This window comes from Meleagris gallopavo, chromosome 4 (assembly GCF_905368555.1).
Source record: "Meleagris gallopavo chromosome 4, MGAL_WU_HG_1.1, whole genome shotgun sequence".
NCBI lineage: Eukaryota > Metazoa > Chordata > Aves > Galliformes > Phasianidae > Meleagris > Meleagris gallopavo.
In genome coordinates, this window is record NC_139407.1 from 64790307 (window position 1) to 64805271 (window position 14965).

Below are 14965 nucleotides of genomic sequence, written 5' to 3' on the forward strand. Positions count from 1 at the left end.
TAGTTTGAAATATTAAATATATACCATGTGGCTTCTTTGAAGTCAGGAGGACGTGTACTGCTGACCTCAGTAGACAAAACTTTCATCCACCAACACTGGAAATTACAGAATAATTTAGTCTGGAAGGGACTCTGGAGGTCATCTGGTCAACCCCTTGCTCAAAGCAAGACAGGATCAGGGAAATGACCGATCAGCTGACCACGAGAACAATAGTCTTTACATTGTTTGGCAGAAATCTGCTGGGCTGACTCAGAAGTGTTTTGATATTCAACCATACTATTCTTCTAAGCTGTCTATGTCAATTCTGCTAGATTTATGAGCAAAGTTCTGTTTTTCTAACTCATGGCCTTGCAACCACATCTTTGCTTCTGAGGGCAAGCTGGGTTCTCCTCCTCTGTTATTGCCAATAACAGCAGGACTGCGGGCACTGGTTCTGGTATGAGGCCTCATTATAATGCCATTCAAATCAATGGAAAGTCTCCTACTGATTTCAGTGGGAGCTGGATCAGGCTGTTGTAGTTTGGAAACTTCCAGAGGCTTTGAGTTATATCCCACCCACACAGCATTCTGCTTCACACTGGCTTTCTAGTTGGAGTTTAGTCCTAAATCTAAGTGATGCAGAAGAAGATGCTAAGGACGAATTGAATTTTTTCTCTTACTTGGCAACATGCGGTTGGTTTCCAAATTCATGTTGCTGACTTTTGATGACTTCTAAGATGCAGTGTGGCAACTACAGAGCAAAAGTGGCCATGGTAGCTTAGTTATAGGAGTCATTTTTCCCAGTACATACACAAAAAAACAGTCCTAATACTCTGGGAGAGTTTATGGTCTCTGTCTCTTACTGATATCTTGACCAGTGACATTACATTAGATCTTACAGCTAGAATGTTCTGATACTGGCTCCAGCCCCTGCATTTTCTTATCTGTGTTGGCCTTGTCAGGTAAAGGGAAGAAAAAGCAGAAAGATGGATTTTTGTTATAAAGCTGGTGGTTCTAAAGCTAGATTCACACATCCAAATGAGGCAGAAGGAGATGCTCCTTTCAATAAAAATATTTATTGGGCAAAACTAAATGAAGTAAATGATAAAGTGAAGATGGTGTGCCTGAAATACACAGGATATAGCCTCAGCTGGACGCAGATACCATCTCTGAGGCCTGGGGAGAGCAGGAAGCAGCAATGAGTTTGGTACAACGTTCCTCAGGGGATCTTTGGGTAAGAATTTAACTAATCAATCATTCCCTCTTTCAGATTCATTCTTTTCCTTTTCTTGTGAGCAGGACAGTTTTTGTTCTTCTCTCCTTTTATGGGCTTTCATCATTGTTTTCTTTTACCAGTAAAGCAATACAAGTAAGAACAAAAGAAAGGAGAAATGTTAGGGAATGGGGCTGCAAATTGTGCTGCTATTCAGTCCCCCTCTCACCCTCTGCACCCTCTTGCTGAACCCTGCAACTGCAGTACGATTTCCAGATCCTGCATTGTATTTCACCCTGCTGGAATTGTTGTTCCCCATGGATGGGAGAAAAGGAACCATCAGCAAGAAAAATTCATCAGGGGCTGATTTAAATCAGGGCTGATTTAGTTCCTCATATATTCTTAGTAGAATTGGACTAGCTTAAATCAGCACGGCATCACTGAGGCTCGTAGAGAACAGTAGGTAATGTGTTACTAAATACCAAAACATAGGAGACTAATTCAGATTGGGGAAATAAAAGCACAACTCACCTGGCAGGACTGTGAGAAAAGCACTGCGAAAACTGTAGCCCATGGTGTTTGCCCCTAAGCAAATGTACATCCCTGCATCTTCTTCCTTGGCTCGAGTAATCATCAGCTTGTTCAGGTAGGAGCCATCAGGACGGGACCAGACCTCCCCCGTGGGTAGCACAACAAACTTCTGTCCCCCGACATCAATGGTAGAGTTGTACTTGCTCTCTGTGCCATACTCCACTCGCTTCAGCCACTGGATGACAGGTTTGACATCACTGCGGACTTTACACTGGAAGGATGTGGTCCCACCATAGTCTACCGTTGTGTTGACGGGGTGTGTCCCTGTCAGGATGGGCTTGGATCTCGTTCTCTCTGCACAAAAACACAAGGAGCTCCATGGAAAATGGGGTTTGCCAACCTGATTAACTCGTGATTCCAGAACCACTGGAAAAAGGTGTAGAATGCATGCAAAAAATTGTCTAATCCAACTCTCTGCCACACAGTAGACTGAGATCTCAGCTGAATTTCCCCAGTCCCATTTCCCCATGCTGTAACTATGAGAAAGAACTAAAAGAGGTCATCCTCCCTTGTACTTCCACTAGAACATATCAGGAAATGCATCCCAGCAAGATGCGACCTTAATGATGTACCTGTACCTACAGAATGTTTAAAAGGCTGCAGAGGAAGATAAATGGCTTGAAATTAGCCAAAAGAATAAAACCCTGTGGGAGCTGCCAAAGCACTGGTACAGGGACCAGAGAGGATGTGGGCTCTCCTCCTTGAGGATTTCCAAAAGCCACCTGGACATGGGGCTGGGCACCTTCTCAGGGGGGGGCCTGATGGAGCCAGAAGGACCCAGAGGTTCCCCTCTCATCCATGCTGTGATTCTGTGTCTTTTATCACTGCCTCTGGTAGGGTGTAATTTACAAGTGTATTCTCAGGCACAACCTCAGGGCTTTTGTTTTTTTAGATCAGATTATTTGCAAGTATGAGGCTACAAAAAGTTTGGGTACAGGAACTTGGGGTAAGACATGTCCTCCTTTTGATCTTTCCAAATATCTCCTAAAGACAAAAAATAAAGAGATGGGAAGAACCCCCTTCCTTCACAGATTGTCTATCAGCAGTGAGGGAAGACTGTGGATTTCTCACATCTTTGCTTTGGGAATCCCTTGGGAGCAGTCTGTCACCTTTCCTGCTGAGCCTGGCATATGTCCATGGGATCAAAACTCTACTGGGTGTCATCCCACATCATGTCACCACTACTGGGCTACAGCAGCTGAAGCCACAGGCACCACCAGTGCAGAAAATCCTGCATCAGCCTCACCTATTATCTGCTTTTATTATTCCTTTCTTCAGTCTAATTGTCCACACACTCACTGTGGAGTAACATTTGTGTAGTAATAGGCCAGAGATCTTTTCTTTTCTAGCCAATGACAAAATCTTCCCTTTCTCACTAAAATTTTGTTTCACGTCTCGACTGATGAAGGAAACAAGATGGTAGGAAAGGAAATCAAACACAAAAGTTCACAAGACCATGCTTTCCAGCATGATCATAAGCTATAGGTTGCGTCAATATCACGTAAAATCAAAAGAAAACTAAATTCCTGATTCCTAGGAATATTAGGATCTTTTTTTTGGTGGCATCATCACAGAAACAAGGACAAGGATTTACTGAAAACTTCTTTCCTAGACACAGAGAGAAATGATGGTATCACAGTGGGTGGTAACTGCTGGCAATCATCAACCACTTTTGAAGGCAAAACACTGCTGGATTGATCATGTAACACAACAGCTCCCACCAGCACAGGCTTTGAGGTGACAGCAAGGAACAATGGACCCTCTTTCAAAAAGTCAGGGTACTGTCAACAATGAGAGCTCTAAAGATGTGCCTGGGAAACAAAAATACCACCACGGTCTCCATAGGACTACAAGCAGAAATCACAGCTGGGTAGACTGAGACTCAGATAAGTAGGACAGGTTTAGGAGTGGAGGCTCAAGAAAAAAAAAAAAAAAAAGAAAAAAAAAAGAGGAAATTGAATAAAACCTGAAATACTCCACAGAATGATGTTAAAAATAGAAAGACGTCTGAAGACTGCTTAATGCCCTTATCTGCCTGACTCTGGTTCCAGCTTTCGTTACCGTTTTCACTCCTAGCCAGCAAAAGCTAATGAAAACAAAGGTTACATACATCTTTAAGTTGATAAAAACCAAGATAAACAGGGACACAGAAAGGGGTTTGTTCCTGGTGCTGTCTGGTTTTGATGAAGTGAAAATGCCACAGCTGCCATTAGGATGGGGCTTGATTCATTTCCCTGTCTCTGCTCCTGGTTTTAGTGTAAACACATGTTTTTACTGTCTCCACACAGCTGCATCTTTATCAAATCCAGATGTCTAGCAGGTTTGTGCCTTCAGAGCCCAACAGAGCTCCCCACATGTGCTTTTAATTCCTGTTATGCTAGAGAAAGGACTTATCAGAGACCAGATCTTTACCTTTAAGAACAATCTTTCACACCGTGATAAACTTTCTCATGCTAAAACACATGCACAGACAGACAAACAACATGCTTTCCATGTGGCTGGAAATAGCCCTCCATGCCCTTGCTCCTCATTAATGAAGGATATTCCATCTTCCCCTGCTCTGCTCATCTTCTTCAGCTGGCTGTTCCATAATCATTTCCATGACAGTTTATGATGATGTCATAAGCATGACGATTTAAGAATAAGAGTTCTACTTTGGTAGACTTAGGTAGCTTTGAGTATAATTATCTTCAGTAATAATAGAGGAAACAGGAGATTAGAGGCCAAGAATCAGAATATTAGCCAGTAAGTAGAGCAATTTACTCTACTACATCACAAAGTAAGGTAATCCCCCACAGCTCATCTTCTAAGAGCTGAGACTAAAGATACACACAGGACTTCAATGAGATTTTAAAATTTTGTTAGCATCTCATTTGTATCCACCTGCACTTTCATATGTCTAAATGCTTTTAAAAATCTGTCCCTAAAGCCGTGTCTGGCTAATCAATCTAGTCATAAGATTTCTGCTCATTCCCTTGGGAGATTTCTCTTGGGAGATTTGGGAGAAGTGAGTCTCTTATTACAGATGTCTAGTCTAACTTTTCAGTTGATTGGTTTCACTTCACTCTGATAAAGTAATCTGGACCATCCTAGTATTTCCACCCCTTCTCTATGGCCCTCTGTGAAGGGCCTTCTTGGTAAGTTCTCATTTTGCTCTTAAACTGACTGTCAATTGCATGGGGTTGAATTGGTCAGTCGTGAACTTATGCCATGTGAGTGATGTCAGAGATGACAGTTTCCTAAGAGTTTCTCTTTATTTCAGGCCTCTAAATTGTATTATTAACACTCTGTCTTTCTCGGATGTTAGGTTCATTCTAGCTTCAACAAAATTTTCTCTGATGGTTCCTGTTGGTATTTCTAACACTTAACCAAGTCTATATCCAGCTGTCAGCACTGCATCCTCAAAACCATGCTCTCTTAACTCAACCAGCCCCTTTCTGATAGCTCCCTCCCCCCCTTTCCACCATAGAGGCTGCACTTACGGATCACTTCAACTTTGTAAGTCGCATTGATTTCCCCAACTTTGTTAAACACTCGGCATGTGTATTTCCCACTATCCTCTGGCTTCAGATTCTTCAGGTTCAGTGTCCACTTCTTCTTCTTGTTCTCCCCAGTCTCATGGGGCATGAGGGGCTTATTGTCCTTCAGCCATGTGATGTCGGGCCGTGGGTTGCCGCTGGCCACACACTTCAGGCGGATGGAGCTGCCGACAGGACGGGCGATCACTCTGCGTCTCATCTTTGCAGGCTGGGTGAACCTGGGCTGGACTGCAAAAGGCATGAGCAATTGACTCCAGTGAGCAAAAGGCATATAAAGCAGGATGCTACTGTCAAGCATTATGGCCAAATTTTCTCAAGAGGCACTCGGCAGCACCATACAAGACATCTCATATTCCAGCTCATACCAATTTACTTAGAAAGCACAGCCTGATGCAGTTGGGTGTCTATAGGACTGCTATGAATATATTAGCCTCCTGCATGAAACAACCCCAGAATTCCTCAGTGTCCCTAAGGCAACTGAGTCAAAAAATCTCATGAAATAATACCAGAATCATGCTAAAGGCAAAATGTGACCCCACAATCACATTATAATTGTTAACATATTCTATGCCAGAAATGCAAGCCCTTAACTAAGACCAAACGAAAACCAAAGATTCCTGTTAAGCTGGCAATTTTCTCAGTCCTTTGGTTGTCACTTATAGCTTCATTTTTTGAAGATGTTTTTGCCTCTTAGTTCTCACTGGCTTTAGTGGAACTTGGAAGGGTCAACAAGTTTTCAAACTGTAACACAGTCTTAGAAGTGAGTAAGACATTTGAACAATCATCTGAACTAAAAGGCATGAGAGCCACTCAGTATTAACTTACGGAGCATTTGTGTTGAAAGACCCAAAGGAACAAACAAAACACATGGAAATATACAATAAAAGAAAACTTGAGTCAACCTAATGCCCATCCATCCCCAATACTATGAAGCTGTAGCAATATTTCCTGGAGGAGAGAACCATGGGATAAGATAAAGTTACCTTGACTTAGGATCGAAATAACTAGTATTCCTAGAAGCAGTGACAAGAACACCAGAGAAATGTGAGGTCCCTCACCTGGCAAAATCTAGAATTTATACCCTCAGATTTGGATTAGATAAGAATTCCAGAGGGAAAAGAAGTGGCATCTTCACACCTTGGTAGCTTTAGTAACATTGGCGAGAATCTTCCTATAAAATCATGAGTTGGTCTAATTAATCAGTACAAAGAAAAAATGCTTTGCTTTGCACGCTTTTAAGACACTTAATACTATGTGATTTTTTGCAAGGCAAAAGCTTGGAAATCCAAAAGAAATTACAGCTTTCCTTGTATTTCCTTTCTTTGTTTGGGGAAAATGAAAAACAGAGAATGATTGGCCATTGGCTTGAACGTGCCCATCAACCACTGCAATTAGAGATCCACAACATCAGTAGAATACAGCACACCAAAGCAAGCTGAGAAGGTTGTACTTCAGATATTGGGGAAGTTTGCTACAGGTGGGACTACCTACTACAGAGCCAGCCCTGCTGCCCAGAAACGTGCAGAAGTTCCAGAATGTGCACTACAGTGGAGAATTGATGGATGGAGGAGGTTAGTTTGCAGCTTCCTCTCTCCATGCATCTGCAAATTGCAGCCATTGCCCTCCGAGGTCTGTGACCCTGTCCCCTGGTGCTCTCACCCACCTGCAGCCTTGACCTACAACCCTTCCTCTCAGAAGAAGACACCCTTTGGCATTCCCCTCTCTCGGAGTCTCTTTCTTTAGGAGAAACCATCTGCCTCTGCAGCCTTCTCTTGCCCTCCTTGACTGTCATTTTGGGTCCCAGCTATTTCATGTTATTTCAAACTCTTGCTCAGAAATGCTTTGCTCTCCATACAGAGACTTTCATGTGTAATCGAATGAACTGGAGCAACTCTGGCTCTGAGAATCCTTGCCATGACAGCTGAGCAGCAAGTGTGACATACTAACCTCCTGCACAGCTCCTGGTGCGTAAATAACCTCCTGCACAGCTCCTGGTGTGTAAATTTCTGGGTATTCCCTTGAGGATTTGCTGCAAGAGGAGGCTCCCTCTCAGCAAAACAATTGGCCTCTAGAGGGGAAATTAACCCCATCAGGGCTGGACATTAGGAGTGACTGCAAACTCAAGCGTTTCCCCCCACCCTTTCCTGCTTCCACAGCAGCATTTCGGGACACGATCTCTGTGTTCAGTAAGAGTTGTGCAAAAGAGAAACTTTCTCCCCAAAAGCAGACCTATGACATTTCTGTATTTTTCTCCTGCTCTGATTCCCATAAATCTGTCTGGAATTTTGCACTCATCTTTCATGTAACGTTGCTCAGATACACACCAAGCTGCAGGTAAAGCTAAACTTGTTTGGCTCTTTCTGTCTTTCTTGTTCTGTTTAGGGAAGGCTAAGTGTTTATGCGCTCTCAAAAGCTACTCCAGCCTGCATGCAATATGCTGAAATCAGATCCCATTTACACAGCCCTGAATGCTTCCTTGACAAAAGCCTGAATTGGACAAGTTTAGAAAGGACAGTCGACAAAAAAGGAGAAAAAAAGAGACACACACATAAGAGAGAAAAAGAGGCTCAGCAATCACAAAAGCGATGGAGAGAGAAGCAGCACTGTGAGACAGAAAAGGTCTCCTTTGAGCTTGTGCTGGTAAATGTCCGTCCCCAGATCTGTACCATTTACAGAAGTTTTGCTTGTTGGAGTGCCAGAGAAGGTCATTACAAAGTGCCTCTGTATTATTTATACTTCATTGCTTGTTCTCCTCCGCATCACTTGGTGTTTGCTTCATAAACATGAACAGCACATTTGTACAGTATAAATTATGCCAAGCACAAGATCAAGGGAAAACACAAACAGATAGGGACAAAGAAACAGTGTTATGCATGGGTTTCTTGCTGAAACCTGTTTACTGTGAAGGTTCAAGCTAATGAAAATGAAATGAAGCAGAAGGTTATGAGCACAAAGAGCTGGGAAGGAGTTCAGCTACCTCCTCTCCCTGGACAGTACCCCGAGATGCATGGATTAGTCCCAGAGGCTCCTGTCTATTATTGCTCCTACAAATCTAGGTGGTTAGCTAAAACATGCAGTCTGCTGTGATCTGCCATGTATACCTCCACATAGTGATAGTGCTGCTTCAAGCTTTCCTGATGCCTACACAAAAATAATCCTATGTACTATCAAGCACTGAAGTACTTTAAGATCTTTAGGATAAAAGCTCAGTCATTTGTGGGAAAATGAGGACAAGGGTATCTATCTTTTCCTGCTCTTGTTGGGCAGAAGCTTTCCCCAGTGATTTTCTTCCACAATGGTAGCTGGACGGCAAGCTGGGGCAACCACCAAGTTTCCTCTCTCACCTCTCCAGTGCCCAAGACTCTGCGAACACCAACTGCAACTTCACTCATTCTCTTCCTGAAACCCACAAACACAAACTGACTCTCCCTGCATACCAGCACTTTTCTGGTGAACACTGCTGGGCTTGGGTACATCTGCAGTCTATCCCAGTCTTTTCCCTGTATGGGAGAGGAGATAGGAAGGAGGTAAAGTGGAAAAAGTAACACATGGCCAGGGCAGCACAAGGCACAGCATAGTCTCTACTACTAATTTTAACAGCACACACATCTTTTATCATAGTGTGGATCCATCATCACCAGCTCTCCCAGCAGTATCTCTTCTATAACTTTTAATACCTATTCCTATCTTCACCAGGGTAATGAAGAGTGGAGAGATGGGAACTGTTCTTCCCAACTCGGAGCCATGCTTTTCCTATCTCTAATACACTGTCATCCTTTTCCAGAATGTATGAAGGCTGCCGTCCTCTCTCAGAACAAACTCAGGCTCAGGTGAAATTGTAATTCAAGGCCATTATGACACTGCTTCCTTTATCTTTGGATGAACTACACTTCAGCACAGCACACCCTTTGCTTGCCAGCTCCTGAAAAAAGCTGGCCTTTGTTCAAGTGGTGGGGACTCATATGGTGACAGCTTGACGGGTTCCACCCCTACGACTGCTATGAGGTTACTCACTGGCCATGAACGTGGGAGGAAGCCATCTTTCTGTCGTAATATTCAAAGGGATAGAATGTGAGAGCAAAATAGAAATGCCTTGCTTCATCTCTTGGGGTCTTAAATTCTCCTGACAGCAATGGCTAAAAGATGTTTGGCAGCAGCCTGACAACTTCTTGTCCTTCAAGGAGTGCTTGGATCAAATGTTGGATCTGCAAATCTTGCTGTGATTCACAACCTGTTTCACGAGAGACATTTCAGCAGTTCTCCTAAACTTTGTAACAGTATTGAAATCCTACCCTTGAACAGTCCAGGACTGAGAGAAGTTCATGCAGATGTCTAAAAGGGAGGGTAATTTTCAAAAGTACTCAGCTTTGACTTAATGCTAATACTCCTGAAGTGAAGTCAAGACCTCCCATTTGCCCTCAATGGGAGCAGTGCTGTGCTGGCAATGAAGGCTTTTGGAAATATTGCTGTAAAAGTCAATGTGTCTTTTACAGAGTCTATGAAAGCTATAATGGCTGCACATGCAAAGGAAAGTCACTGCCCAAAAAAACAAATGCAAGGGAGAACCATGCTGGAGTATAAGGCAGGGGGCCCTAAAGCCAATCATGGGCTGCATTTTGCAGAAGGACCCTTGGATGGGATCCATTCACACCAACACATTTAGCTGAGGCTCTGTTTATTATTTGACCATCTGCAGGGAGAACTCACTCCATTTGCTCTGCCTTTTCCTCTCCTTCTGCAGCTGAGAAACATGCTGTGTGAGCAACACTGAATAGGAACAGAAGGAAAAACACACTGTTCCTTACCCCATTGCTTCCCAGAATGATCTTCATATTCTCCGTTAGAGCCTTCAGGTGTCTGGCTGTTCTTTCCTGAGCTGGTGTCATCTGCAACAGAGAGGAAAGTAAAGATGTTAGGAAGATTTCCTGTAGTGCAGCAGTGTGATGAAGGGAGTTTGCATTTCCTCCTGCAGGCACCGTGAAGCTGAAAGGCACTTGACATACATTTGGCATTCACATCCTGGCATGTACAGCTTAGCCAGTTTAGTAAACAATTTAGTTGCTGCTTTATGAGCTTTTCGGCAAGCTACCAAAGCAATAGGAGATTAATCAATGTTTCCATTAATAGCTGACAAAAGACTCTTTGTTTATGTTTACAGGTTGCCATTCTCTAGGAGGAGCTGATCTGTTGTACCTTCTATGCAAATAATGGTATAAGTCAAAATTACAGATAATTAAACCTGGGAGGTGGTGAAGGCTTATGTGATCAGTCACATACAGAGCACAAGCAATGGAATTAGGGCCACTAATTTCCCTTTCAGTTTCCACACAAAATCAGGAAAGCAAGCAGGTTTGCTGAGGGGTCAAATGAGCCCTCAAGGGATATCAAACACGAAGATATGGCTGGTCAAAGCATGGAAAAGTGTTATTTTATATATATATATATATATATATATATATGTTTAAAAAAAAAAAAAAGAAATTAAGGCTGCCCATCCACCTATAGCAATGATACAGCTCTCTGTCCCTAATCACTTCCTATTATTGGCACAAGCTGCTCAGGGAGGTGGTGGGGTTACCGACCCTGAAGGTGTTCAAGAACCTTGGAAATGTGGCACTGGGGAACATGGTCAGTGGGCATGGTGGGGATTTGTGTCAGTGGCTGAGCTTGGTGATCTTAGTGGTCTTTCCCAACCTTAAAGATTCTATGACTCTAAGTGTGTGTAATAAAGCCAGGATTACAATCTTATTTCATCTCTGTGATGGCAACTTGGTTGGCAGAAAGAGGTCAGGGGAAGGCAGGGTCTACCTCAGTAAGAACTAGCAGAACTACCTCTACAGCAGTGTAAAGTGCCAGCAAGAGAAGTGGAAATGCCTAAGCTAAGGAATGAATCCCTCTGAATGCTCAGCTCCTCAAATTCGTAAGAAAAAATAATTCAGGCAAAAGAAAGAAAATTCTTTACTAATCTCTGCAGTGGAGAGAAAAAGCTCTGTAATTTATTTTTTTTTTTAATAGAGAGTGGTATATGCAAAATGTGCAAATAATAGAGCTGTTCTGTATAGTTACTTCAGAAGATGCACTGGGCTTAAAACGTGTTTAGCATGTAAACTTGCATGTTGGCTTTGTGAGTGAAGTCCATAGCTATAACCCCATCCTCAGCCCAGTTTCCACTAGTTTGGAAAACCACCCTGTCTCCTCAATGTGGGGCACTTTATGCTGCCACTTGGTTGGCTCTCGTTTGCTGCTGTCTCTTAAGCAGCGAGGCTGCAGTGCCATAGGGGTTTGTCTCCCCTCACCCCTGGCAGATTTTTCTCTTCTCCTCGTGGCGACTTCGGCACGGTTCCCCCCAGAGGTATGTGCAGCTGTCACTTCGAAGGGTAAAGAAAACTTTCAGGGCCGCAGCACGCCGTGCCCTTGCTCCAGCAGCTCGCTCTGGCCGCCCGCCCTGTCCCACCTCCCTCACCCTTCGCCGTCCCTGGAATCCCAGAGGCTTTCCTGGCTGAGCAGTGGGGAAGCAGCGTGAAACACAGCCACGCTCAGCAAACAGCCTTGGCAAACTGAACGCAGGCAGTACAAATTTACCCATTATATATGGTGGCTTGCTTATGATGGATTGTCTCCTTTCAGTTAAAATACTGAATGGATTATTTTCTGGTGCTTGTACAATTTTTCTCGTAAATACCAGTTGGGCTACGAATGAAACTCTGGATGCTCCGTGGCAGGGAATTTAGTAAATCCCTTTGTACCATTATAAAAATGTATTGGGTAATGAAGAAGAAATGAAAAGTATGATCAGAGATGTAGGAATCCTGCACATTGTTAAGCTGCCGAATATCTTAAAAGTGGCTAAGGCCTCTAAGTGGTGATGTCCTGTCAGTTATATCTTAATCCTCTCCAGCTCAGTGTACAAAGAGCAGGGCAGCCTCCCTTGCCTCCTGCCTCATGTTACAGTATGTCAGCCCATGTGCACTCCTCCTGCCCGCACACCAGGACCGACTGGCATCCTCAACACCTCTTGACACGCTGCCAAGCTTTTGATGTCAGTAAAATTGCCCTGAATCTGTTTGATCCTTTGAAGATGCCTCTTGGGTTGTTATCCCATCAAATCCCAAACTTGCGGAGTAACTTACCAAATCCAGAGAAAATTGTTTTAGGGGAAGAGATTGGGATAGCTAATGTCACCATACTGAGCATATGAAACAAATACTTTGGCAGGGTAGCAAGAAGTAGCCACATGAATTTAGGTTTGTTGGTTTAGATCCACTGGAACCAGTTTCATGCTTGTTAGGAATGTGGCAACAGTAACAACAAAACATAGCAGAAGACTTAGGTGGAGTGGAAATGTCATAAACATGGAAACTTGTGTAGAATAGAACTACTCCTTCCCTGACCCAGAGTTGCACACTGAGTGAGGGGATGCTACTGAAATCTCTGTTCCAGCTGCAAGGACTGCAAGAAAACCTGAGAACTGAAAAAAAAAAAAAAAAATAATAATAATAATAATAAAAGCTGATTTATGAAATACAGAAATTGGATGAAACTCAGCAAAGCTCATTTGGGAGTGATTCCTTGAAACAAGGGGAATCTCAGTGCAAGCTTAAAAGTTTGAGCAAGCCAGGAGAACAGCCAGTAATATAACAATAAAGCATCAACCTGGGATGTGAATACCCCAGGGTCAAGTGCTTCTGCTACATTCACAGATGGATTTGAACCTCCTCTCCTGCACCTTGGGTGAGTGTCTTAAGCGCTGAACTGTGGTGCCAGAGAGCCAAAAAGAAGCACATTATTTTATAAAGTGGAACAGCAAAGCAGGAGATAGGTATCTCAAGAACAATCTTCTTATGGATGAGCCCCTGTTTAATTCAGATATATCAATGAGGTTCGACTTCCACCTGACACAATCACACCCAAAGTTTTATATTGCATACATAAGAAGTGTGTGTTCTTCCCTGTTTTGAAGAATTTCCTTATTAGACAGAGATTGGGCCTCAGAAAACAAGTCCCATTCAAATATATATGATCAGCATGTAAACAATGAATTGATAACCAAAATCATGAATCTTAGCTATATTCAAAAAAGACCTAATAAACTGATTGCTTATTCAAACTTTTGTCACTTCCCACAGAGGCAGCCAGGTCAGGATGATAAGAACACACACAAAAATCCAGCAGCAGCCAAAGGGCAGTGAGACCAGCTATGCAGCAGGACTAGCCTTTCTGCCAGCAGATTACTGCAAGAGGCAGTGCTAAGAAGGATGAGCTACTGAAGTTTCCTACGAGCTCCCTTTTCCGTGACCTATATCGGAAGGTCATCCTGTGCTGGACATCTTGGACACTATCACAGGGTTAGGAGAGCAGCCAGTTGGAAGACTAAGTGGAAAACCTGCCTTGAAAAATAATCACTGACTAATTTTATGTCACGAGTATTTGGGGGTAGGAAAATACACACTGTGCACATGATTTGGGTGTCCTCTCTCTACAAGCTGGTTTTGTGGTGTCAGAAAGCTTGAATAATTTGTCAAGAAACCTGAAGTGGAAGATTCCCATATCAGGTCAGGTGACAAACTATCGTATTATGTCAGGTGATAGACTTGGAGACGTGGGACAAACCTACGTAGCCCCTTTCCCCTCCAAGTGTCACACCTGGCCATTAAAGGTCGGGTCAGAATGGGTCCAAAGGCATCCAGTTGTTCAGGAATGCTGTCCCAGTGGCTGACCCCCAGCTGCTGCCCCCCGGGATGTTGTTCCAAGCTAGCTTCCAGGTTGAGATGCCACAGGTTGGTGTGGGCTGGGGAAGTGTTGGGTGGGGTGAAAGGGGGATCATGAGCTTGTTTTTGTATGAGATTTGATGCATCTGAGAGTATGAAGCCTTGGCTATCAGTGCTGACGTCATGGCCAAATTGCTCTTTCACACTCCAGAAAGCATGACGCTCTGTGCATATTGCCTGTCATCTGTTCTCCTGGTTGATTTCCTTTCACAAAACAGGTTAGATTTCTTCAGACAGGGATTTCTGTATGTAACCCCATCAGTTGACAAATGGGATCCTATGGGACAAAGAGCGCCATATAAGCAGAGTGTGGTTACCATTTATTACCATAGCAGAATTGTTCCACTGCCTCTTAAAAGTTAAAACAAACGGAAAATTCTGCATAATGATCTGACTCCAAGAGGAGCTGATGGGAAATATTCACAGGCTGTTACTGAGCCAGGATCAAATTTTATTTACCCACAGACTTTCTGTGGAGGCTTCATGTTCTAGCTGAATGGGCATGACTTGTTTTCAGACCAATACCATGTTTTGAGCACCCATCCCCAAGTCAAAACAACATCTCAGTTTTATGAAGCAAAACTCTAGCCATAATGTTTCTCTATGATTCACAAAGTTGCTTTAATTTGTTATAATGCAAGGCCAGTCTCTGCTCTGACTTGATGGGACCAGCTTTGGAGCCTTTGATGTCAGAGGCCTTGAAAGCCCCATTTCGCAGATGAGCCAGCTTTGCATAAATAAACAAAGTGACCTCTGAACTGGAGCCTGAGACATGAACACACTTCAAAGCCCTGGGGGAGGCACTTGGGGGGGGGAAGGGGAAGGGGGGCAACAGGGAATGAAGCGATCAGCATGCATCATTAAGGCAGCCCCTA

General features: G+C 43.5%; 1 protein-coding gene across 1 annotated transcript in view; it reads right to left on the reverse strand.

Moving 5' to 3' along the window:
- FGFRL1 (fibroblast growth factor receptor like 1) overlaps window positions 1-14965 on the reverse strand; it is a 166524-nt gene that overhangs the window by 5550 nt on the left and 146009 nt on the right. The window contains exons 4-6 of the mRNA XM_085223657.1: window positions 10128-10208; window positions 5266-5550; window positions 1724-2077 (exon numbers count right to left, since the gene is read on the reverse strand). Of these exons, the coding sequence (XP_085079783.1) occupies window positions 1724-2077; window positions 5266-5550; window positions 10128-10208 (720 nt within the window). The remainder of the gene's footprint in view (window positions 1-1723; window positions 2078-5265; window positions 5551-10127; window positions 10209-14965) is intronic.